General features: G+C 40.0%; 1 protein-coding gene and 1 non-coding gene across 2 annotated transcripts in view; one reads left to right on the top strand and one right to left on the bottom strand.

Moving 5' to 3' along the window:
• The first annotated feature begins 3,538 nt into the window (after positions 1-3,538).
• Mnat1 (MNAT1 component of CDK activating kinase) overlaps positions 3,539-24,964 on the top strand; it is a 94,958-nt gene continuing 73,532 nt past the window's right edge. Inside the window, exon 1 of the mRNA XM_028789324.1 lies at positions 3,539-3,727. Coding sequence (XP_028645157.1) covers positions 3,639-3,727 — 89 coding nt within the window. The 5' untranslated portion in view covers positions 3,539-3,638. The remainder of the gene's footprint in view (positions 3,728-24,964) is intronic.
• LOC114608253 lies at positions 22,771-22,900 on the bottom strand. The gene has a single exon (XR_003709326.1). It is a non-coding gene; the product is annotated as a small nucleolar RNA SNORA17 (small nucleolar RNA).

The raw sequence follows: 24,964 nt of genomic DNA on the forward strand, positions 1-24,964 counted from the left end.
CAATATTATTACTATGAATGAGAGTCAAAAGGTATAGTGTTAAACATTGACATTCAGACTGTATAAGTAATGAAACAAAAAAAAATTGTTTAGCCGGGCAGTGGTGGCACACACCTTTGATCCCAGCACTTGGGAGGCAGAGGCAGGCAGATTTCTGAGTTCGAGGCCAACCTGGTCTACAGAGTGAGTTCCAGGACAGCCAGGGCTACACAGAGAAACTCTGTCTCTAAAAACAAAACAAAACAAAAAACAAAACGAAACAAATAGATTGTACAAATATTATTTTAATTTATTGTTGGGAAAACCAATGCTTGATTCATTGTGTAAGTAGTAAGTAGCGACACCATTATTTCTACCCAGTTTTCTTAGTGCTATGGCTCAGATGTACAAACAATATTTTCTACTGCATGTAGCTCTCAGAGCACAGTATCTGACAGAGTTTCAGGCCAGTCGTCGTTACTGGGCTTCTCCTGTCGTCACTGGCTTCTCCAGTAACAGTTGCTTGCATGTAAGAACATAGGAGAGTTTCTAGCAGTTTCCTCCTGCACGTTTTTTAGTGTTTTCTCCTCTTTGATCTTAAGGCTCGAGGGAAAAGAAGAGCAATTCACTTTAAAGTGTGGTTAGGAGTTCTCTTTTTCAAAGACAGTTCTGGCATTAACTGGCAATACTGGAAGCTGAGTGGATGGCATCTGAACATAGTATTGACTAAATTGTCTCCCTGTCTTTCTTTCTTGGCTCAGGAAACACACTTATTCACCAGACGCTTTCTGCTCTTTTAAAATGTAAAGACCCTAAAGTTACCTTTATTTTTGTAGAGTTTCACGTTTAGTGATAAGTTTACTAAGGCCTTTAAAAATTAGTAAGTGCAACATGACAGGCCTCTAAGTCAGCACAGCTTTTCATGTTTCTTACTCTAAATTTCTTACTTTAGTGAACTTGGAGCTGATTAACTTTTATAGGTGAACAGTATTATGACCAAGGAGATAACCTAGTTTATAAAGTGAGTCACTGATGCTTATATACTGGTGTCAAGTCTTGAGCCATCATGGTCTGTTTCCCCTGGAATGCAGTATGTAGCTGCTTGTCATGTTTCCCCTCCATGACATATGGAAACCCTAACTAGGGATGTCTACTATGTCCAGTTTTTCAGGGGAGGTGGGGTTGTTTCCTTTATGTTTTTATTGAAGGGAGAAAATTCTATGGAGAGGTAAAACAACTGAGAATGGATACAGCTGGTATTCAAGTCATGGGATAACTTGGCAAAATTTGATTGAGACAAGTATGGTGCCTCACACTTGGGAATCCCAGCACACTGGATACTGAGACAGGAGGACTGCCATGAGTTAGAGGTCAGTCTGGACTACACAGTGAGTTCCGGGCTAGTGTGAGAGCCTGGAACAAAAAGAAAAACCAACACACAAAACAGGAGTGATCACATAGTCTATTACATATTACATCACACATGTTATTAGCTGAGAAACTCTTGGTATCTGATAACTTCTAGGAAAGGAAGGCTCACTTTTCTTACACGGAGTAATCACTATCTATTCCAGGCTAAGCCCCAAACCTAAGAGTAGTTGTCTAACACAAACTGACCTGGATGGGAGGGGGGCATAAAGAGAGAGACGATAGAGAGAAAAGAGAAGAGAAAGAGAGGAAGAGAGAGAGAGAGAGAGAGAGGGAGAGAGAGAGAGAGGGAGAGAGAGAGAGAGAGAGAGAGAGAGAGAACATGATGTTGGGTGGGTAGGAAGGGAGTGACTGAGGATGGACCTAGTAGTTGCGGAAGAGAGAGTTGATTGTGTGGAATTCTCAAGCAAGTAATAAACTAATATTAAAACAAAACAGGACTGGTGATGTGATTATAGCAAGTAAAGGCACCTGTCACCCAGCCTAATGATCTGAGTTCATCTGCAGAACTCACATGGAAGACGCAGAGAACTAACTCCTGTAAGTTGTCCTCTGGCCACCACATGGATGCTGCTGCACACAAACATGCACAGGCAATACTTACAATAAACATGTTAAAAAAACAAACCACGACTCATACAGGCAAGCAAGCAAAACCAAAACAACCTGTCTACAAGTTTACTTCAGACAGAATTTCAGTTAGATGGAGGTAATTACAAGAAATGCTTGGTATTTAAAAATGTCCACATTTCACTGTTATTTGATAGCCATTTTACGAATTCACTTAGTCTTCAAAGTCTTTGTTAAGTATCAATAAATCTTTAGCTCAGAGAAGAAGTGTCCCTTATAGTAAGAATAGTTAATTATCTAATAGAGCTTTTTATGATGTCTATCTAGCTGGGTGTGGTGGCACATACCCTTGATCCCAGTACTTGGGAGGCAGAAGCAGACAGATCTCAATGAGTTTGAGGCCAGCCTGGTCTACAAAGCAAGCCCAGGACAGCCAGGACTACACAGAGAAATGCTGTCACCATGTCTTGAAAAACAAAACAAAGAAACAAAAAAGACTTCTGACTTCTTGTTAATACAATTAATGTGGCTTACTGTTCCCAGAGTCAGGTTCTCAGATTTTTGGGATTGTGGTTTTTTTTTTCCCATTCTTTCTTTTATCTATTTTTCTTTTTGATTTTTTTGATTTGTTTTTGGAAACAAGGTTTCTCTATGTGTAACCCTGGCTGTCCTGGAACTTGTTCTGTAGACCAGACTGACTCGAACTCAAGAGATCCACCTGTCTCTGCCTCCTGAATGCTGGGAGTCAAGGTGTGCACCACCACTGCCCTGCTCGAATTACTTTACAAAATAACGTTTTATTTAATATTTTGGAGACTAAATGAGGTCTTTTACTGGGGGTAAGGCATATGAGAGTTAGGTTGTGCAATTCAGATTGCCTGGCAATCTTGAGGCTTTAGTGGAGGAACAGGTGCTAGATATTATTTATAGAAGTATTCTAACATTTAGTAAGAATTTGTACTGTGGATACAAAGAATAGCATTTAGATAACTTTTATGAACTTAAACAATTACTTTGTTTTTTTTTTTTTTTTTCTTGGAGACAGGGTCCCCTCAGGTAGCACAAGCTGTGCAGAATTCAGTATGTAGTCTAGCTCCAACTCATGGCTGTTTCCTGCTTCAGCCTCCCAAGTGCTAGTATTATAGGTGTGAGTCACTACACTTAGCATTATTCTAATCTTTATATGTGTGAATCAAATTATTTTTATTTGCACAAGTATGAAGACGTATACAGTACAGACTGTCCAATTTTCTAAAAGAGAATACTAGTTTGTGTTATTGACTGTACACCAGCATAAATCTTTGAAATCATGTGGATGTTTCCAAACAAAACAAGAATTTATCTTCCTAATATGATATGGTTCCTTGTAAAATGTAATTAGGCAAGAGGTGTATAACTTAAAAGCATCTGTTCTCTCATTCGAAGTTACTGAGCTGCTTCACCTAAGGTTATGATGGAACTGTAGAGGCTGGAACGGAGAACTCGCTTCCGGAACGTTTGTGTTGCAGCGCCTGGCTTCCAGCCGGTGCTCTTTTGCGAAGGACCATTCCGGCCAAGTGCCTGTTGGTAGGAGCCTTGTTGACGTCTGGTCTAGGGGTTCTGGTAGGTGACAGTGACTGAAGCCGGCGTTGGGGGGTAAAACCCAAAGCTGAGGAATCGCCATGGACGACCAGGGCTGCCCCAGGTGTAAGACCACCAAATACCGGAACCCTTCTTTGAAGCTGATGGTGAACGTGTGCGGACACACTTTGTGAGTCTGGCGGCGGTGGATTCCTGGGGTGGGAGGACAGCCCTGGGAGATGCTAGGAGGCCGCTTTAGGGGGAATAAAGGGTGTGGCTAGTTTAAACAATGGGGGCGGGGAATGCAAAAAGAGAGCGTCGTTTCTTTAAAAGGAATGTAGCAGCTTGCGGCGAGCTTCTCCGGCCTACTTTGAAATTAGAGTTTTGATTGTGGCAAGCAGAAGTTTGGCAGGTTGACCCTCATCTACCTTTTCAGCCAGTGAAAATGATTCCAGTCCATGTGTTGTTAGCTAGACTCCAGACAGATGTCTGTCTGAAAGCGTGAGGGATTGGAGTCTTTAATTTCTTAAGAAATGCTTTTTATTGAAAAGAGAAATGAAAACTTGCTTTGGGTGTATACTGTTGCTATTGATTGAGTGAACTAGTTGGAAAGCCTTTTGTGTATACGTGTCCTGATGAATTATGTTAGACTTAAATCATGTAAAGGAAGAAAATACAGACTCTAGGCAGTTATTTTGTAGATAGGTAATGGTTGGCTTTTATTGAGTGCACATTGGTTCCAGGCAGTGTAGTGCCACGAACCATCTCATGATAAGCTTATGCAGGTATCATTTTCCTCATCACCTCAGGACTGTGGGTGTTAAGAGTATGGATCCCGCAGGGCAGTAGTGATACACGCCTTTAATCCCAGCATTTGGGAGGCAGAGGCAGGTGATTTCTGAGTTTGAGGCCAGCCTGGTCTACAGAGTGAGTTCCAGGACAGCCAGGGCTACACAGAGAAACTCTCTCAAAAAAGCAAAAAAAAAAAAAAAAAAAAAAACCAAAAAACAAACAAACAAAAAACCCCACCAAAACAAAAACCAAACCAAAACAAAAAACCAAAAAAAGGCAAAAAAAAAAAAAAACCCAAAAAACAAAAAAACCAAAACAAAACCCATTAAGAGTATGGATCCCAGGAACCAGTTTTAGGAAGTAAGTGCATTTTGCTTGCTCAGTGGTGGAAGGAGGGAGAATGATTTTGTGTATTTTGAAGTATAAATGCAGACTTTTGGTCAAAGTGTTTATCAGAAGTAGTTTAAGTAAAAGGTAGTCTGAAGCTAAAAGTACTGTAAAGTTGTGAGCACAAATATTCCCATAGTTCCAATCTTAACAGAAGGTAAAGGTAAATTACAATGTGGTAGACAAGGTCTTCAGGCATAAATTGCACAATGAATTGTATATATAATTGTCATAATGGGATTATTAATTTCCTTAATTGGTCTCTTCCTAATTAACCTTTATTTTGCTTTAGACAGTATAACTGTGACTGAATGTTGAAGATTAAAAATCCAGTAAAGGTAGTCAGCCGGAATGCATGAACAGTGGCAGTGAGGGAATAAATACTGTTGGTATATAATTAGGTACTTGTTAAGTCTGGGCCTCAAGTGTTAAGTCTAGGCTGGCCCTGAACTTTAGATTCTTCTGCCTAAAAGTGTTGGAATTTCAGGTGTGTACTACCATGACTAGCAGACTGTTTAGGTTTTTAGAGAAGTTTTACACAATATCCATTTGTGTCACTTTTTTTTAGCTCTGAAAAAAAAACATACCACATATTGAGATCATATTCACCTTCGTCCCCTCTGTATTCTCCTTCCATGCCCTTTGAACTTCATCCCAAATTCTCCGCCAGTGGCTGCGCCATTGGAAAATGTTCTCTCTCACCCTGTCTGTCTGTGATAGAATGTTGAAGGGCAGATGCGTATTGTTGTGGTATGCACTGGATGGCTGTTTAATGGCACCCCCTCTCATTTCTGGCTTTTAACATTCTTTTTGCCAGCCCCCAAAGCCCCTCCCCCACCCCGTGCGTATGTGTGTGTCTGTCTGTCTGTCTGTCTGTCTGTCTGTGTCTGTGATGTAGCTGTCCCATTTCTTTTGTTCTGGATTATTGTAGTGATGGAGTTGTCCTGTCTAAGAGTCTGAATTCTTTGCTTACTGAATAGTCTCTTTGGCTTTGGCTACTGTATTTCTTTGTCCTCTGTGTTAAATCAAAATGATTAGGTATGTTGAGTTTTATCATATTTACATTTCCTTAGTATAGTTGTTGGTGAGAATAATTAGTAAGCAATGTTTATTTATTTTAAGTAATATATAGTAATGTGCAAATTAGGAAAAAACACCCTGTTTGGGCAGAAAAATTTGGAGAAGGCACTCATCCTTGAGGGTTGCTTGAAAACTTGAGTCATTGTGAATTTCAACCACATGAACTTCTCCACACTTACTCTCTTCCTATTTAGTAAAGCAAAACTGATGTGCCTTTTAAAGACTTGCTTGTTTATGTGTATGGATGTTCGCATGTATGCCATCAGAGGCTAGAAGAGGACACTGGATCCCCTAGGACTGTGGTTATAGATGGTTGTGGGTTGTCTTGTGAATGGTAGGAATTGAACTGGAGTCCTCTAGAACAGTGGCAAGTGTTCTTAATCTCTGAGCTGTCTCTCCAGACCTTATTATCACTGTTTTCTTTTTTTCTTTTTGAGACAGTGTTTTGATACATAGCCTAGGTGTGGCCTAGGCAAACCTTGAACTTTTGATATCCCTGCCTTAGTTTCAGTGTGTGCGCTCGTGCCTATGAGTGTTGGCATATGCATGGAGGCCAAATGGGGATGCTGTGTCGTACTGTATCACTTTCTGCTTTATTCCTTTGAGACAGTTTCTGGTTAAACCTGGCACTAGCATCTGTCTCTCATAGTGCTGGGGTTACTGGCACTTGAGGCCGTGCCCAGCTTTTTTATGTGGGTACAACTATCTGGGTTCAGGTTTTCTGTTTGCACAGCAAGTGTTCTTACCCACTGAGCTGTCACTCCAGCACCGCTCTCCCCACTTTCTTTTCCTTTTTTTTGAGACAGAATTTTTAACTCAGGTTGGCCTTGAACTAGGTAAGTAGCCTAGTCTGTCTGGGAGGGACCTTTGGTATCAGAGAGTTTCATAAGGTTTTTGTCTTTATTGACACCTTTTAGTACTTCTTTTCTAGAAAGTTTTGTTATCAAATTTATGCCCCAACATTCAAACATATAACAGGAACCTGTATGTTAAACCTTAAGGATTATTCGTTAAGATGCAAATTTTATTCTGTAAGAGCCAGAAATGATAGCATATTAATTGCCTAGTGCTTTATAAGTATAAACAGAAACAGAATTAGTTTTCTCATAACTTTTTAAAAAGAGGGCATGAAGTATATCTTACAGATATTGATAGCTCTCTTGACTCTCAATCATAGATTGGCCATTTAATGTGTAAATTTAGTGAAAATTTGTCATTCACTGTGAGGGATAGTTCAAGTAAATTTAAGAATCAATTTAGTCTTCCCTATGAAAAGATATTACCAATATTCTAAATGAAAAACCAATTTTTTGGGCCAGCAATATAGTCAGCCTGAGTTTAATTCCTGGGACCTACTTAACGGGAGGAGGAAAGCCAGCTCCTCAGCTTGTCCTCTCATCTCAGAGACGCTCTTCTTCTACAAGTAAGTAAACATATGTGATGAAAATGCTGGGTTCGGTTAAGTTTTAGGAGTCTGTCAGTTTGCTTCCTAATTTACTTAGCAAATAGAACCTAAGATAGTGTATAGAATGAGAATAATTTAGTGAGAATTAAGCCTGGATATAGTAACAGTTTGACTCATGTTTTTAATGTGTTAAGTCTCCTTTCAAGGACAAGAAAGCAAGGCTCAACAATAATTTATTAGTTATTGCTCTTTAGTAATTGATATTTTTGCAATTTTCCTTTTACACTCAATAAAATTTCTAAGTTGTTGATTCCCAGACTTGCCTCGTACTAAAGAATCAGCTGGGATGTCTATTTAATTTTTTTTATTTATTTTTATTTTTTATTTTTTTTACTTTTTTGAGACAGGGTTTCTCTGTGTAGCCCTGGCTGTCCTGGAACTCACTCTGTAGACCAGGCTGGCCTCGAACTCAGAAATGTGCCTGCCTCTGCCTCCCAAGTGCTGGGACTAAAGGCGTGCGCCACCACTGCCCGGCTCTGCATGTACTTTAAATAAAGTACAAATTTCAAGGCCCTATTAATAATTTTATTTGGGTTGGGGTAAGACTTTATCTCATCCCCATATCTTATCCTTATAAGTACTGTATACTACTTATCTAGGTGAACCTTGTGCTCAGTCTTGAAACAATAATGGGGTAGTCATATAACAAAGAATTTGACAGAAATGGTATCTGCCCTCCTCCACTTGTTTTTAGCTCTTTTGAGTGACTCAAAAGAAATTAGTTTGTATTTTTATAAGGAAGAAAAGGAGAATCTAGTTATAAAATTTATAATTTAGGTATGAAAGTAGTTTTATGTTATTTTTTAAAAAATAATCTACTTGTTAAAAAGTACTATTTGTTTAAAAAAAAAAAGGAACAGAAAATTGCCAGGTGTGGTACACGCCTTTAACCCTAGCACTTGGGAGGCAGAGACAGAAACTGACAATTTCTATGAATATTTTTATTTCTGCATACAGGATATCTCTGTGTAGTCTTGGCTGCACTGGCCTTGAACTCAGAGATCAGCCTGCCTCTGCCTCTCAAGTGCTGGGATTAACAGCATGTGCCACCAGTACACTTGATCTGATCTGATTTATGTAAGTTTGAGGCCAGTCTGGTCTATCTGAAGAATTCTGGACTAGCCAGGACTACATAGTGAGACCCAAGGAGGAGGAGAAGGAAGAGAAGGGCGGATAAGGGGAAGGAGAGGAGGAAGAAGAGAAGGGGGAGGAACAGGGAAAAAGAAGAAGAGGAGGAGGGAGAGGAGGAGCAGAAGGAGGAAACAAAAGCTTGAAATCTGCAACAAGGGCCTTTGGTTAGTGGATACATCTTAGACTGATGAGAGATAGCACCAGGGGAACAAAATGTTTGGTTGGCTTCAAATGCATCAATGACGTATAGCTTAGCATTGGAGAGGGAAGAGCCTCTTAGGAAAGTGTGATCTGGCTCTTGGGCTTAGGAAACATGCACGAAGTACAGGTTACATAGTGCTGTTTATTTTATTAACAGAATTGATAGGAAGCTGGAAGACATGTTAGCTAGATTAGGAGGCTCTTACCAATCTTGGTTGTATTCCACACCCACCCTTCTTGTCCGACTTACAGGGGAAAAAAGCCCATTCCATTCTTTTTGTGTATGCATTTGTTAGGAATTATTCAATTAAATTTTAATCATGTTTGCTCAATAAAATCCTACAAAGATTGCATTTTGTAGCTTTCTATGTATTAAATGAAAATAGTATATTGTCAAATTAAGTTTCATCTACTTAGAACAATGTTTTCTTTACATTTTATTTTTCAGGATGCTACTTTAAACAAAAGAAAGATTGCTAAAACTTTAAATATTCAGTCATTTTGTGGCCTATTGCTGCATTTTGCTACATCTTTATTTTTAGCCTATGATATATAAACAGTGTCAGTACTTATTTTATAATTATAATTAGATGACAGGAAGGGTAAGTGAATTTTATTACTTATGGGAGGAAATAATTTCAGTACATTCTTATATTTCATTTTCATATTGTCTATCAGGAGATATAATTTGTGTACATGTATTATATATGCACAAATGTGTATATGATTTTCTCTACAAATAAAAGAAAATATGAAGTTTAATGAACCTCAGTAAAAATGCTTTGGAGTGTTAGTTGTGTGTTTTATTAAACTAAATTGAAACATGTAAAAAACAAGAATTTTGAGATGAAGGCAAATGATTATATATCCCCCTTTTTTGAACACAAATATGATAGTGGTTATATCATTGAAAATTAATGAGGGCTCCATCAATATGGTGCAGTTTCTCTGCATCATGGATTCATATATATTTAATGATCCTGCTATTCTAATTCTAGGTAACTGAAGCAAACTGCATCTGACATTAACTCTGATCTATTTGTAAAAAACTCATTCCATTAAAGTATAAAGGCCTTGAAATCTACCAGTATTAAATATAGATTCTTCCTAAATAAAATCGTATAGTGTTTACTTTGTTGCTATAACTAAATTGTTTTTAAACAAACAAGGCTTAAGTTTTAGTGTTGTTTCAGATGTTGCCAAAAATGTCATTTTTAATTGATATTTTAAAAATGGTTAGTGAGTTGGGGAGATGGCTCATTGGTTAAGAGCACTCCCTGCTCTTCCAGAGGACCTGGGTTCAATTCCCAGCATCCGCATGACAGCTGACAACTGTCTGTAATTTGAGTTCCAGGGGACCCAACACCCTCACAGAGACATGCATGTAGGCAAAACACCAAAAAAGTAAAAAATTAAAAAAAAACATTAAAAAATGATTATAGTGTTAGTAATTTCAGGTTCCCTAACTGTAGTTACTTTTTGCCCAGTTAATAGCGAAGGGGGATCCTTGTGTAATAACTGCTCTTACCTCCTGAGCCATCTTCCCAGCCCAAGAAACAATATTTTTAAAAACAATATTTTACTATATTTGTTGAGACAGGGTCTCATATATGACAGTTTAGCCCTGAACTCACTAGGAAGCTAACGGTGACCTTGAACTTAAACTTCTTTTTGCCGCTATCTCAAGTGCTGAGATTGCAGAAATGTACCACAACGTTCAGTCTCCCTTGTGCTGAGGGGTTTGTGCAAACACTGTCAGCTGACCAGCATCCCAAGGCCAGCAGGGTGGCATACGCTGTAATCTCAGCACTGGAGGGTGACAGGTTGTAGACCATCCTGGATTTCACGGCAAGACTTTGTCTCAAATAGAAAAAGAAAATTGTTTAATGCAATTTAGATATATTTTAAAGATTTAAAATATATGCTGAAATATATGTTTCTTTTTGTATTATTCAGATTATGAATGTCTTGTTCATATTCCAGGCACTCATTAATGTTTAATTCCTTTTAGAAGTTAATTGCAAAAAAGAAATGTACGTGATGTGCTGCTATTAAATGTAAAATTATACACTTCATAATAGGAATCCTGTGGATGATAGCAACCATGAGTGGGTGAATTTAGTGCTTCTAACTTTTCCTTAGAAAATACATTGTATTTCTTGCTTGTTTCATGTGTTTTAGATTTAGATTATTTGAAAAGAGAATGGAGACTAAAACGTATATTATGTGAGGAAATAATTGAAAACATGTGGCCCAAGAGGATTGATTACTATACTATTTCATGAAAGAGTCCCAAGGATAGATAAGCTCCAGAGGTTTTGTTTTCCTTCTAGGCAATGAAGTCTGGGTCTGGGTATGCTAAGCACCTGTTGTACCACTGTAAATGTATCCCCACTCAAGCTTGTTTCTCTTACAAGGTATTTGGCATGTTGAACCTGACACATGGTAGCTAGTGTTCTTTGGGCACATACTATATTATGTATTATGATTATTATGTAGAGTGGTGCTGTCAGTCTTAAGTGTTATAGAATGTTTAATGGTTTCAGTAATAGACATTTCAAATACATTGAGGACTGTTGGTTATCTCATGTAACTATAAGTACCAATTTCTGTGCCTGAAATATCTTTGTGTATGTGAATATAAAAGATACATTTCCTTCTTTCTTTTTTCCTTTCCCCCCTCTTTCTCTTTCTCCCTCTCCTTCACTCCCTTCTTTCATTCCTTGCTTGCTTCTCCCCTCTTTCTCTGTGTCTCTGTGTCTGTCTCTCTCTGTCTCTGTGTCTGTCTCTCTCTGTCTCTCTGTCTCTCTCTCTGCATTCACTATGTCTTGAATTTGAAGTTGTTTTCCTGCCTCAGCCTCTTGGTACACTACTGCTTGGATTTTCTTTTCCTTCTTATGGTGATGGGGAACAAATGCAAGGCAAAGGCGCTCTCATTAAGCCATACCATCAATCCCATGTTTCTTCTTTCCAGTCTCTTCCTCTTCCCTTCCTTCTCCTTTCTTCCCTCTTCCCTTTCCCTCTTTTCCCTTCTTCCTCTGTCTTCCTTCCCTCCTTCCCTCCATTCCTCTCTCCCTCCCTTCCTTTTCCTTCCTTCCTTCCCTCCCTCCCTCCCTCCCTCTCTTTCTTCAGCAGGTTCTTGCTGTGTAGTCTGAGTCTGGAACTTGTTACCATTTTCATTTCAGCCTTCTATGTGTGAATTACAGGTACGCATCACAGCACCTGCCTTCAATAAATAGGGTATATTTCTAGAGATGGGTGTATATTTATAGTTTTAGTTTTTTCCTTTTCTCAATTTTATTAAGATATAATCAAAAGCACATATTTGAAGTACATAGCTTAGCCGGGCGGTGGTGGTGCACGCCTTTAATCCCAGCACTTGGGAGGCAGAGGCAGGCGGATTTCTGAGTTTGAGAGTTCGAGGCTAGCCTGGTCTACAGAGTGAGTTTCAGGACAGCCAGGGCTACACAGAGAAACCCTGTCTCAGAAAACCAAACCAAAAATAAAAAAATAAAAAAAATGAAGTACATAGTTTTATTAGATTTAAAATGTACATACACTTATGAAACCATCGTATTATTTTATGGTATGTGTCTAGCTGGGTATGTGGTGCATACCTTTAATACCAGCAACTTGTAGGTAGAGGAAAGTGGTGAGTTCAAGACCAGACTGGTCTGCATAGCTCTGGGCCAGCCAGAGCTATGTAGTGAGAACATGTCTTAAAAAAAGAAAGAAAGAAAGAAAGAAAGAAAGGAAGGAAGGAAGGAAGGAAGGAAGGAAGGAAGGAAGGAAGGGAAAAAAATCCTATATCCTTCTTGTCTGCATTCTTCCCTCTACCCCATCCCTAGGTAACTGGTCTGTTTTCTTCCATAATAGATTATGACTTCATGTAAATTACACTAAGAACAAACCACAGTCTGAACCCATTGTGTATGTTGCTTTGTGTAGCAGCAGCTGGCTCCTCTGCACTGCTGACTGGCGTTTCATCACATACCACATTAGGTACCTACTTCGTGTATCCATTTGCCAGTTGATGGATGTTTGGCACACTTCTGATTGTTTATGTCAAGGGTTTCTCTGAACTTATTTTTTTTTTTAGAAGGTTTTGTGTTTTTTTTTTTCTCTTGGGTGAGTACCTAGGAGACTGACTAGGTTATATAGCATGCCTGTTTAATTTTTAAAAATTTTATAGTTTTGGATTTTTTGTAATGTATTATGACTTAAGTTTCACATATCTTGTAAGGCTAAAAGATTTTATCTTCTGCAAGAATATCTGGTTGACTTAGCACCATCTATTGAAATGATTCTTATTTTTCCATTAGTTTGTTTAAATATTTTAAACAGCAGTTAACAGTGCTGTGTGGTGCTACAAGCCTGGAAGCCCAGCTCTAGGGAGACAGGCAGGAGGATCACAAGTCCAGGTCACATAGCCTGGGCTACACAATGAGTCTCAGGCCAGCCTGGGCTATATATTTAAGGAAAATCTTTTTTCAGAAAAAAACAAATTAAATGGAAAAGCAATTAGTCAAATGTGGGTGTGTTTCTGAGTCCAGTTCTTACTGATTTATATGCAACTTTGCAGTATTCACAAAGTGCACCGAGTACCAAAATGTAATAAACGTTGCAATCAGGCACTGATTCCTTTATTCTTTTTATTATAAATGTTTCTTTGATTTTTCTATGACCTTATCCCTTTTATTATACAAGTTTCTTTGATTATTCTATGCCCTTAAAATTTGCATATAAATTTTGAACCACTTGGTAACTTAAAAAAAAAAAGCTTGCTAGAGTATTGATTGTGATTGCATTAAATTTGGGGAAAACTGCCATTTAAAAATGACTGATGGCCGGGCGGTGGTGGCGCACGCCTTTAATCCCAGCACTTGGGAGGCAGAGGCAGGCGGATTTCTGAGTTCCAGAGTTCGAGACTAGCCTGGTCTACAGAGTGAGTTCCAGGACAGCCAGGACTACTCAGAGAAACCCTGTCTCGAAAAACCAAAAAAAAATAAAAAATAAAAAAAAAATAAAAATGACTGATGTACTAATCTGTGAATGTGGTAATACCTTCTCAATTATTTAGGCCTTTACTTTCAGACAGCAATGGCCGGCAGTTTCCACTGTAGCGGTGTTACCTATCTTTTTATTACATTTTTTTCCTAGGTATTTTTTGGTTTTACTGTTTTTTTTTTTTTGTATGTTTGTTTTTTTTGCTTTCTAGAAATTTGCTACTAATATAAGAATTCAGCTTTTCTATACTAATTTTATATACTACAGTCTTGCTAACATTCATTCTGGCAGTTGACTTGTAGATTTCCTTAGGATTTTCAGTATAAAGTAATCATACCATTTATAAATATGACAGGTTTTTGTTTATCCATTTCAAAGTGTATTTAGTTAGGATTTTTTTTTTCTTTGAGCGGGGGGTTGAGATAGGGTTTCGTATCCTAGGCTGGCCTCAGATTTTCTGTGCAGTTGAGGATAATATTGAATTTTTGATTCTCTTGCCTCCATTTTCCATGATTGGGATTGCAGGCATGTGCCAGCATGCAGGCCATTGTTTATATTAATGTGAGCTACAACCTCTAGCTTAGTGCTGGATATGGGTGGTCAGAATGGACATTGCCTTGTTCTTCGTCTTTGGGGTGGCAGGAGATGACTCTTTGACTCTTTAGTATGATGTTAGTTGCTTGTGTGATATTGGCAAGCCTGGGAAGATCTGCACGAGCTTTCTTTCCACTGAGTGCCTGCCTCATGGTAGGGCTGTTTCCCACAGGCTAAGTCCCCGACGTGGAAACAACTGTTTTTAAATTTTCCTTAGATTTATTTATTTTGTGTGCATAAATGTTTTGCCTGCATATGTGTGTAGCATGTGCATGCCTATGGATGGTTGCAAGCCAACATGTGGGTTTTAGGAACTGAATCTGGGTCCTATGAAAGAACAGCAAGTACCTTTAATGGCTCAGACATCTTTCCAGCCCTGAAACTCTGTTTTAAAAGTCTATTCTTGAGCTGAACAGTGGTGGTGCATGCCTTTAATCCCAGCACTCAGGAGGCAGAGGCAAAGGCAGAGGCAGTCCATTGTCATGTAAGTCCATGTTCAATGTCATGTCAGCCTGGTCTACAGATGGAGTTCTAGGATAGCTGGGGAGGGAAGGGGTGGGGGAAGGTGATGATACAGGAAAAGTTATATCCAAAAAGCTTAAAATAGAATTTCTTCAGTTTAGAATATTCTGCTTGGTAATTTCTCATGCTTTTGGAATATACTATGATGTATATGAAATTATGAACTTTCACAGCATATAACTCAAAAAGGGAATTGCTAAAGAGATTGGATGTTCAGAAGTTATACCCAGAGGTTTCTTTAAATTATATTCTTAGATTTCAGAGCATCTTAAAAATTGTTTACCAGTAGGGCTCATGGCTCTGTATAGTCTAGGACTTACTCAGAGAATCTTCACTGACAGTGCTTTGCCTTCTGATTGGCTACGCATGACACAATGTACATCAACCTGGAGGATTGACTACGTGTTAATCAAGACTGGGTTTGCGGTGTTGCCTTAGGACCAGGCACAATGTGTTCTCGCCCATGGAGTTGCTATCACCCTGAGAGAGGCACGTTGCAGGGGGAGACCTTACTGGTTTTGAGGTTTTCTAGTTCTTGAGAAAAAGGACAGAATAACTCAGGCCAGAGGCTGTCTTGTTTTATTCCGTTCTCTTCTTAGGCAGCAAAGACTTCACAGAACTGTGGCTGGACTAGATGTCAGGCCAATTGGGAACATCTAAGAAATAAAAAAGGGGAGGTGTGCTGAGTGAGTGTATTCCTTTATGAATGAGCATTATGAATCAGTATTCATGATAAGAGCGTACATAGTTTTGTCAAGGATCAACCTCTAGTTCCTTCTTCAGGCTGCAGTGGGGCTGAACCTGCTCCTCACAGAGACCCCATGCTGAGAGCAGCTAACCCTCTGGGCTCAGTTTCCAGGCTGATGGTCCCTTTCTGTCAGAGCTCACCACCCACCCTACCCCAGCTTTTCTCTAGATGTGTCTGTCCTTTCATTTTCTACTGCCCAAGTCAGATCAGCCCCAAAGCCCTGCAGGTGACATCAGTGCATGCCTATAATCCAACACTTGACAGTCTGAGGCAGGAAGATTTTGAAGAGTAGGAAGTAGGTCATGGGTCTAGATGCTGCTGCCTCACCTGATGACTGTGATTTCTGGAACCCACTTGCTGGAAGAAGTGAGTCTCAAGTTGACCTATTATATTCATAGGTGCTGAGGCATATGTGTGTGTGTGTGTGTGTGTACAGGTTTACACACACATATAACACAGAGTACACACATCCATAAATCTACACACAGAGTACACACATACACACATACACACACATGCACTCATGCATGCATGTTTACACCAAATGAACATGAACACATATATACACACATGTGCTCATGCATGGGTGTTTATACTAAATGAGTGTAGAGGCTCTATCAGTAGCTTGGTGGTTAAGAGTGCCTGCTGCTCTAACAGAGGACCCAAGTTCGGATCCTAGCACCAGTGAGGGTGCCTCACAACGCCTGCCTGTTAACTACCTCCTGGAGTTAACCTCTAGTTCCAGGGAGTCTGAAGTCCTCTGACCGTCTTAGGCCTCCACACTCAGGTGCATAGACCCTACACAGATACATGCACATAATTTAAAAATAAAAATACAGTTTTAAAAAATGTGAAAAAAATAAAAAATATTAACGGGCTGGCCAGAGCTATACAGAAAGATCATGCCTGGGAAAAAAGCACATATAAAATCTCTATGTCTGTTTTGACAGCAAATTCTGAACAAACTGGGTTGTGTTTTGTATTTGTGTTGTGTACCTTCAGTTTAAGTAGTTCTCTCTTCAGTTTAGACTTGACCTCTTTTTAAAATAAACCTAATGTTTTCTTTCTTTCTTCTCTCCCTCCTCATTTAATTTTTTTTGTGTCCTTGTGGTATATGCTTGTGTTTCTAGACTTTCTCCTCTAAGTTTAGCTTGAGTATGGAGCTTCAGAGATTAAACAGTGAGCCCTGTGCAAAAAAAAAAAAAAAAAACCAAAACAAAACAACAACAAGAACAACAAAAGCAATGAACCACCACCTCTAGATTCAATATGAGTTTTTAAACTAAATATAATTCCAGATTTTGTAATATGTTAGTGCGTTTTTCTTTTATCATATAAGCATGCACACACATATACAAGCAGAACATTAGATATTTGTTGATGGTCAGTTGAGATATAACCTTGAAATATGTTATCTGGTAAACTTATGCTGCATTCTGAGATTTTATTTTAAAGATAGGCTTTTGTTTTATTGCTCAGGTTGGGCTTAAACTCACACCAGTCCTCCCATCCCAGCGACCTAAGTGCTGGGATTACAGATGTACTCACCATGTCTAGCTTACATTACATTTTAAAAATATTCTTAATATAGTGTTTGTAAGTTTTCAAACTCAACAGCAACTGTAAATTGTGTGTTTTATGACAAGATTTTAATTTCTAGAATATCACTCAGCTTATACCTAGATTTTATCGTGAAAATGTAGGAGACAAAATACAGTTTGGTTTTAGTTAATCTGATTGTCTCTTGGTATCTATAGGGAGTTGGTTTTAGGACCCCTGACATGCCAAATCTGAATCAAGTAGCATAATAGTTGTTTATGATTTATGTATCTTTTTCTTTGGGTGAATTATGCTACCTAATACAGTGTAAGCAATATGTAAATTGTTATATTATCTAGGGGATAATGACGAGAAAAAGTAGTTTATACATGTTCAGGACAGGTGTGATTTCCAACCCCCCCCACCCCTAATTTATATCCACAGTTGGTTGAGTGTGTGAATAAAGAAGCTGTGGATAACGAGGGCCAGCAACACTTTGAAAATGTCTACACTTGAGATAACAGTTCTAGAAATGCTGGTGCTGAGTCTTAGAGCTTCTTTTTTCACTCTTCATCCTATAATATGAAGATTTAAGTAACAGAGAGAGGACCAGGATATAGAGAGTGGAAAAGCTGTTAATATGTTTTAAAGTGAAAGTTTCTGGTTTCTCTGGAGCCTAGTTATATTATGTGATGTTTTTCTAGAAACTGTTTTTTGAGAGGATGTTTTGTTGAGAACAGACAGTAGTGTTTTTCTAGAAGCTACCTGGGAAAAGAGCATGTGATTTTGCTAGAGCAGACACTTGAGAGAACACGTGATGTTTGGAAAGGGTATAAATAAAATCCAAGGCTGTGGACGCTGCTGTGGCATTGGTTTGCTTTGTCTTTGCTGATATTGTTTGTCGTGACTTCTTAGAGAGAAACTCACCAAAGAACTTGTGATATTCCAGCAGCTTCTTGCTGCTTCTGCAGACTCTGGGCCCATTGGCAGATTCTCTCAGTTTCTTCTCAGACTGCCCTTGCTGATTCGTGAATGGTGTTTGCAAGTGGATTGAGCTACCGATGGTGATTCCTGTGGACTGAACTGCTGTTATCCTGACAGTACAGATTTAATCACTCCAAAGAACTATTTCTAAACAGATCCACATCCTCCTTTGCCCTGTTAACCTTTCATTTCCACTACCTCTGGTGGGTATCAGGCTCTAGGGAGGTTAAAGTGTTTAAGAACCCTTACTAATGTAGGTTTTGGAAAATCTAAGCCTACAAAGTTTCCTGGGTTCTTGATTTTCTTCTATTTCTTGTCCCTTGATCCTGGTGCCTAACTTTAAATGTCCTTTCATTTAGCACTTTCTGTGTGCTAGAACTTGATGCTGCAGAGGTGAGCAAAAAGATAGTCTTTCCCTGAGGTATTATTGATAGGGAAGGCAGAGATGCCATGGTTGTGGTAAGTGCTGCTGGAGTCGTCTGTGGATTGTCATTTAAGTAATAGGAGAGCAAGGCGTTTAAGTCATTACCAAACATTGTGTATACTTTCTCCTAAAACTACCCTTCAAGCTACAGATTTTATCATATTCCCTCTGTGCCACAATCTGTATTCTTCTCCTCTCTCTTTGGACTGTTTAGATGTCTCCTGTATGAGGCTACTCTGTTTCAATTATAACCTGTACACTTGGCTTGATGGCCCCACTGTCCCCTAGCCCCAAACTGAGAAAACGAAAAGTTGCCTTCCTACTTAGAAAACCCATGTGAATAACCATGATATTTCCTGCTTAATCTTTATCAGTGGTTTTTTATATCTTCCATCAGCTCTCTCCAAGCATTTTAAGTAGGGGGTGGCAAGATGGCTCAGCAGATAAGGGAGTCTGCCAAGGGCCTGAGTTCAAGCCCGCTGCAAAGAGAGAACTCCCCCAAGCTGTTTTTTGATCTCTATACATGTGCATGCTGTCTGTCTCTCTCTCTCTCTGTCTGTCTCTGTTTCTGTCTCTGTCTCTGTCTCTCTCTCTCTCTCTCTCTCACACACACACACACACACACACACACACTTTTAAGTCATCATTACAAGAGGTGGCCAGTTTTTATACCCAATTTGTATAGAGATGTGATTAGAAGTATTATTTTAAATTTTTCATTGAAATTTTGTAATATATTCTGTGTTTATATTAAAACAAAAATTATTTACCTTCCATATTCTTTTCCTCCTACTCCAGCCTCTGAATAAAACTGGTAGTTTAGGAAGATGTACATATCATTCTGGATTGCAGTGATTTTTCAACTCTTCCTGAAAGTCTAGATTTTCTGAGAAACTGTTTGGAGTAGCAGGTCTTTATCATCCACTCCAGCCAGAGAACACTCCATTGTCTGTGGTACATGTTAGGTGTCTAGGGAACGTTTGGTGTGGAGGAAAGCTCCTGCACTAAAGAAATGTTTGGGAAATGCTGTTTTAACTCTGACCATAAGCTTCAAACTCCTTAGTTTGTCTTGTGAAGGTCTCCTGGTTTGCTCCTGCCTACTACGTTTTACCGTCTCTATCCCCCTAGCTCCCAGAGCCTTTTCTAGAGATTGAAACCAGTGCAATTCATTTTGTTTGACCCTAGAGTTACTTTGCATAAGATTTAAATGAAAAACTAAAACTGTAGTTGCTACCATGTAAAAATCAGAGATAGATAAAGATGTTAATTTCTGCTGTTTCTTGAAAAGGTAAATCCACATTGGACCCATATGTTTTACAACATGAAATTAATGAGTACTGGCTATCACCACCACAGCCAACTCTTGTTAACTAGCTTGAGGAATCTTAAAGAGCGTTTTTAATGTTATAATTATATATTTTAATGCTTATTGTTTATTGCAAACCTGAAGGAATCTAGAGTCACCTGGGAGCACACACTAGACATGCCTGTAGAGGACTATCTCTAGTACATTGATAGACGTTTCCAGGCCCGTCTTAATCGTGGGGACACCATTTGATGGGTTGGGTCCTGGACTGAAGGAGAAAGTGAGCTGAGCACTGTGACTCACTGCTTCCTCACTGTGACCAGAGCTCCTGCTGCCGTGACTCCTCCCCCATGAGAACTGCACCCTGAGCGGTGTGCCAAAACAAATCAACCCTTCCCCCTTGAGTTGCATTTGTGTGGGTATTTTATCATGGCAACAAGAAAAGAAATGAGGCCGGGCGGTGGCAGTGCACGCCTTTAATCCCAGCACTTGGGAGGCAGAGGCAGGCGGATTTCTGAGTTCGAGGCCAGCTTGGTCTACAGAGTGAGTTCCAGGACAGCCAGGGCTACACAGAGAAACCCTGTCTCGAAAAAAGAAAGAAGAGAAGAAAAGAAATGAGGATATCCATTGTACTGCTTCCTGTTTCTATTGATTTGTACATGTATATATGTTAAGTATGTACCCCATCACTGAGCATAGCTCAACTGAATCTTGAAAGTTTTTTTTATTTGCTGCTTTTATTTCTTGAGATTATAATTACATAAAATGTCCCTTCTCTTTCCTCCCTCCAAATTCTCCCATATACTCCTCCTTGCTCGCTTTCAAATTCATGACCACATTTTTCATTAATTGTTGTTGTATGTACATATGTTTACGTCTATACATATATATCCCTAACATAATCTTTTGAGGGCCGATAATATGATGTTGAATAACCAAGTGTTGTGCTCTTTCTGGGGAAGACTGTTTCTCACACTCTCAGCGTTCCTTAGTTGCCTGTGGCTCTTTGTATAGGCTTGAGTCTTCTTGGACTTATCCTGTCGACTTTGGCATTTTTATGGTGTCATTCTTGTTCAACTCATGTTTGAGAAGTCATATTAGTGAGACTTTTTACATACCCAGGAGACACAATTTCACAGCGAACCCCCTGACTCTTCTTGTTCTTATGGTCTTTTTTTTTTTTTTTTAAACAAACCCTTTTTATTAGTTCCTTGTAACCTTCGCATCATACACCCTGATCTCACACATCTCCTCTCCTCTTACCCACCCTCCACCCTTGCAACCTCCCCTCGGGGAAAAAATCTCATGAAAGCTTTAGTTGTGTCACAGTGTGTCCCACAGTATACCCTTTTGTCTACACTTCTTTGCTTGCAAATGTTTATTGCAGTGACTCTGTTACAAATCCTCTGGCTTCTGCTAGTCTGTCAATACTGGAACCTCACTGTCATGGAGACCCTGTAGTTTTGGATCTGTAGGACTGGCTTCTTCATGCACTCCAACAGTTTATTGATGTGGTGGATATTGGGATGAGCCAATTCAAAGTCCCAGATCTGGGCCTCAGAGGTATCTGAGCTGGTGGTCAGTCTGCCAGCTCTCCTTCACCCGCACCACTGTGGTGGGTTCACTATCAACCCCACAACCCTGGCTAGCTCTACCCTTTGCCCAGTTGAGGTGCAGGACCTACTCTCTGGAGCATTGCAGCTGGTGAGGGATATTGCTAGTTCTTCCACTCTCAGGACCCCCAAGGCCAGTTCTCTCTCCTACCGTAGATGCTGAGGGATGAGGGAGTGGAGGAGGATATCCCTCCTTCATCTGTGCCACCTCCAAGCAGCCAAGAAGCAGAGCTAGCTCTCCTATGCTTATTCCCTCAGGGGCTGGCTCACCTCATGCCCAGGGCCAGCTCTATTGTGCTGCCCAGGCAAGGTTCAGGGCCTGATCTCCTGAGTACTACAGCTTGTGAGGGGCAGGGCCAGCTCTCCTGTTCTCATGACCCCAGGGCTGGGTCTCCTACCTGTTGCAAGTGGTAAGGGGCAAGTGAGGAGGAGGTTATCTCTCTCATCCACACCACCATTCAGGAGTTGAGTGGCAGGGCCAACTCTTCCACACTCATATTCTCAGGGCCCACTCTCCCGAGTACTCCAGCTGGCTAGGGGCAGGGTCACCTTTCCTGCTTTCACTCCATCAGAACCAGCTCTCCCACCCAGGTGACAGGCAGGGCCAGTTCTGCACAGCCCTCAGATAGGAACATGTCTCTGACCTTTTTTGTTTATTTGTTTGTGTGTTTTTGTTTTTTCGAGACAGGGTTTCTCTGTATAGTCCTGGCTGTCCTGGAACTCACTCAGTAGACCAGGCTGGCCTGCCTCTGCCTCCCAAGTGCTGGGATTAAAGGTGTGCACCACTGCCTGTCTAGTAAAATACCCCTGCTATTGAAGGGCCTCAGACCCAGACTCTCCCATCCCCCCAAGCACAGACCAGGACCCACTTTGGTCCCAAGGTGCATCACTGTCTAGTCACATCAGACTGTTCCTTATTACCCTCCAGTTCTGTCTCTCTTCATTGTGCACATATACTTCTGTTTCTCTCTCTTCCATTTCTCTACCACTTACTTGTTCCTGTTACTGGCACACAGAGTCTCTGTCTAGGGTTTTCTCAGGAGTAGGGTCTCAGGAGTGCTATGCCCAACTTGGGCATATGGCACTGGTTAGGGGTCATCTCAGGCATGATTTGTGTCCCCTCCGCCCAACCTGCTTTTGTGCTAGACTGGTGATTGTCTTGGGCTAGCTCCCTGTCTGGGCTCCATAGTGCCAATATGGTGGTTGTCTTAGGCTCATTCCTTACCCAGTCCTGCATTAGTGGCCCTATGCCAGGGTCATCTGTCTCAGGCTCCCTCCTGCCCAGGCTCTTAGTTCCAAGTGGGGTTCTTCTAGTCTAGATTCTTCTGCCCTGGGAGCTTGTCCCTGCCTGTCCCTGGACTGGTGGTTGTCTCAAGTTTGCTTTCTGTCCAGCCTCCTGATACCTGACTGATAGTCTTCTCCGGCTTGCTTTTTTCAGGGACTGTTAGGCTACTAATCATTCAGTGTCACAGGTCAGAACACTGAGCACAGGCACAGCCTCTCTCCTCTCTGCCTCCTACTGGTGCACATGTGACACAGCAGCTGCACCTGCAACGCCTCTAGGCGCAGTTGGTTTTACAATCATTCTGCCCCATCTTCTGCGATGTTCTCTGGGCCTTAGGTTTTGGGAGTCATTGTATAGCTGTATCCACTAGGACTGGGCTCCATGACTCTGCATTTCAGGAATTTGAAAATTATTAATCCTTTGATGAGAAAGTATAGTATCAGTTGCCTCAAGGGAGACTTTTCTATTCCATTCTCTACCGCATGAAATGATTTATTGCAGGTATCCTTAACCTTGGCTGTATAATCAGGCCCAAGTTAAATAAATTAGAATTTTAAGTAACATCGCTTTATACATAACACTTTTCTAATTAGTGACTGGATGATAAAGTCATCTTTCCTGAGTTTAAATTTTATATTCATCCTAAAAAAAGAAATATTTTTATTACTCAAACGATCATCCTGTACTTATTTAATTTTTTTTGGAGATTATAATGTTACTTTGAAGGAAATAAGTCTTCTAGTTAGATATTTAAGTAATAAAAATTGGACAGCCCTGCACAGTGGTGCATGTTTGCAATTCTAACACTTGAGAAAATTAGACGTTTGAGGCCAGCCTGAGCTTTGTAGCCAGACTCTCGTTTTAAAACAAAAACAAGGAAAACAAAAATTGAAATGAATTTGGGCAGATATAGTGAGAGAAACTGAAATGTGAAAAATTAAAACTGTATACAGCTTTTATCTGATTCAATAATGTGTGTATGGTAACAAGTGTAATAGACGTAGGTATTGATGAAGTCATACGGCCGCATTAACTTGAAGTCTGCACACATGGCACCAAGTGCGTCTCTGCCTTTGCTTTTCTTCAGTTCTGAATCCTGAGATTCAGAGTTAGCTACTGTATGTCCTCTATAAAAGACGGGTGCTCTTCCTGTCAGCAGAATCGTAGGGAACCAGACTTTGGGAAGCTCTTTGTGAATCACTCTGTGAAAAAGTATCTCATTTAACTCCCTGCAGGGACTCATGAATGTGCTGTTTTCTCTGAGACACCTTTGCAACACAGGATTTCTTGAAGTTCTGTTACTTTTAACTTACTAAGATCTCTAATATTTTTAGTCTTTGTATTTAGTAGCATGTTTCCAATGTGAAGCAAATACACAGGTGAAAATTTTGACTTATAATTGTGTAATTTTCTGAGTAGTAAAACCGAAGGAACGTTAGACATAATTATACAGAGTGGAGTTGTTAGTAAGCACCTGATCCTGCTCTTATTTCTGTGAAAGTGTCATATTTCAGTGACCGTGGGATCTAACTTTTGGGCAGCTGGACAGCAGGGGAAGGAAAAATGACTCTTGTGGCTGGAGAAAGTACATTGTGCTCTCCTGTACCAGACTAGGTTCTTTCTCAGAGGATAATGGATTCCACACTGGTGACTCAGCCTCCTGTGGTCTTACCAGGATCGGGTGCATTATTGGTTTTCATCCTGGCAGGCTAGGCATTCTCATACCAAGAAGTTGCAGTTGGAAAATAACTAGACGTTTCCACATGGTGGTTGTAAGAGAAGACTTTCCCTCCACTTTTTTGCTCTATTATACATTTTTATTGCTAGATAAACTATAACTTCTTTGGAAATGGTTATAACGTGTTGTTACTTTTCGGGGCAAGATTGTGCCTCATGATCTACTTACTTAATTTAGAGAATGAAGCTAAGTGTATTTTAAGAGTGGGAAAGATTCCCTGTTACAAAAGTTTTCCACACACCAGATTCTAGGAATAGTCTTTTCAGATTGTACACTGGGCTCCCAGTCAGTTGATTGATCTGTAAATCAGAATAACAAATACAAGTTTTGGATCCATCAAAGCCAAACATTTCAGAATAAACTTAAAGTAGGAACTTTTGGGTGCTGGGGATAGAGCTCAGTGTAATAGTACTTGCCTAGTATGTGTAGGGCCTTGGGTTTGATCTCTAACACTCACATAGACACATGCACACACAGATATACACACAGACACACACATAAAGTACATGTCCAGAGATAAGCATACACAGAAACATACACAGACAGACACATAGAGACACAGAGACAGACATACAGCCATGCACACAGATACACTCAGTCACACAGGTTCA

The sequence above is a fragment of the Grammomys surdaster genome, unplaced genomic scaffold, assembly GCF_004785775.1.
Source record: "Grammomys surdaster isolate TR1022 unplaced genomic scaffold, NIH_TR_1.0 127, whole genome shotgun sequence".
Lineage (NCBI taxonomy): Eukaryota > Metazoa > Chordata > Mammalia > Rodentia > Muridae > Grammomys > Grammomys surdaster.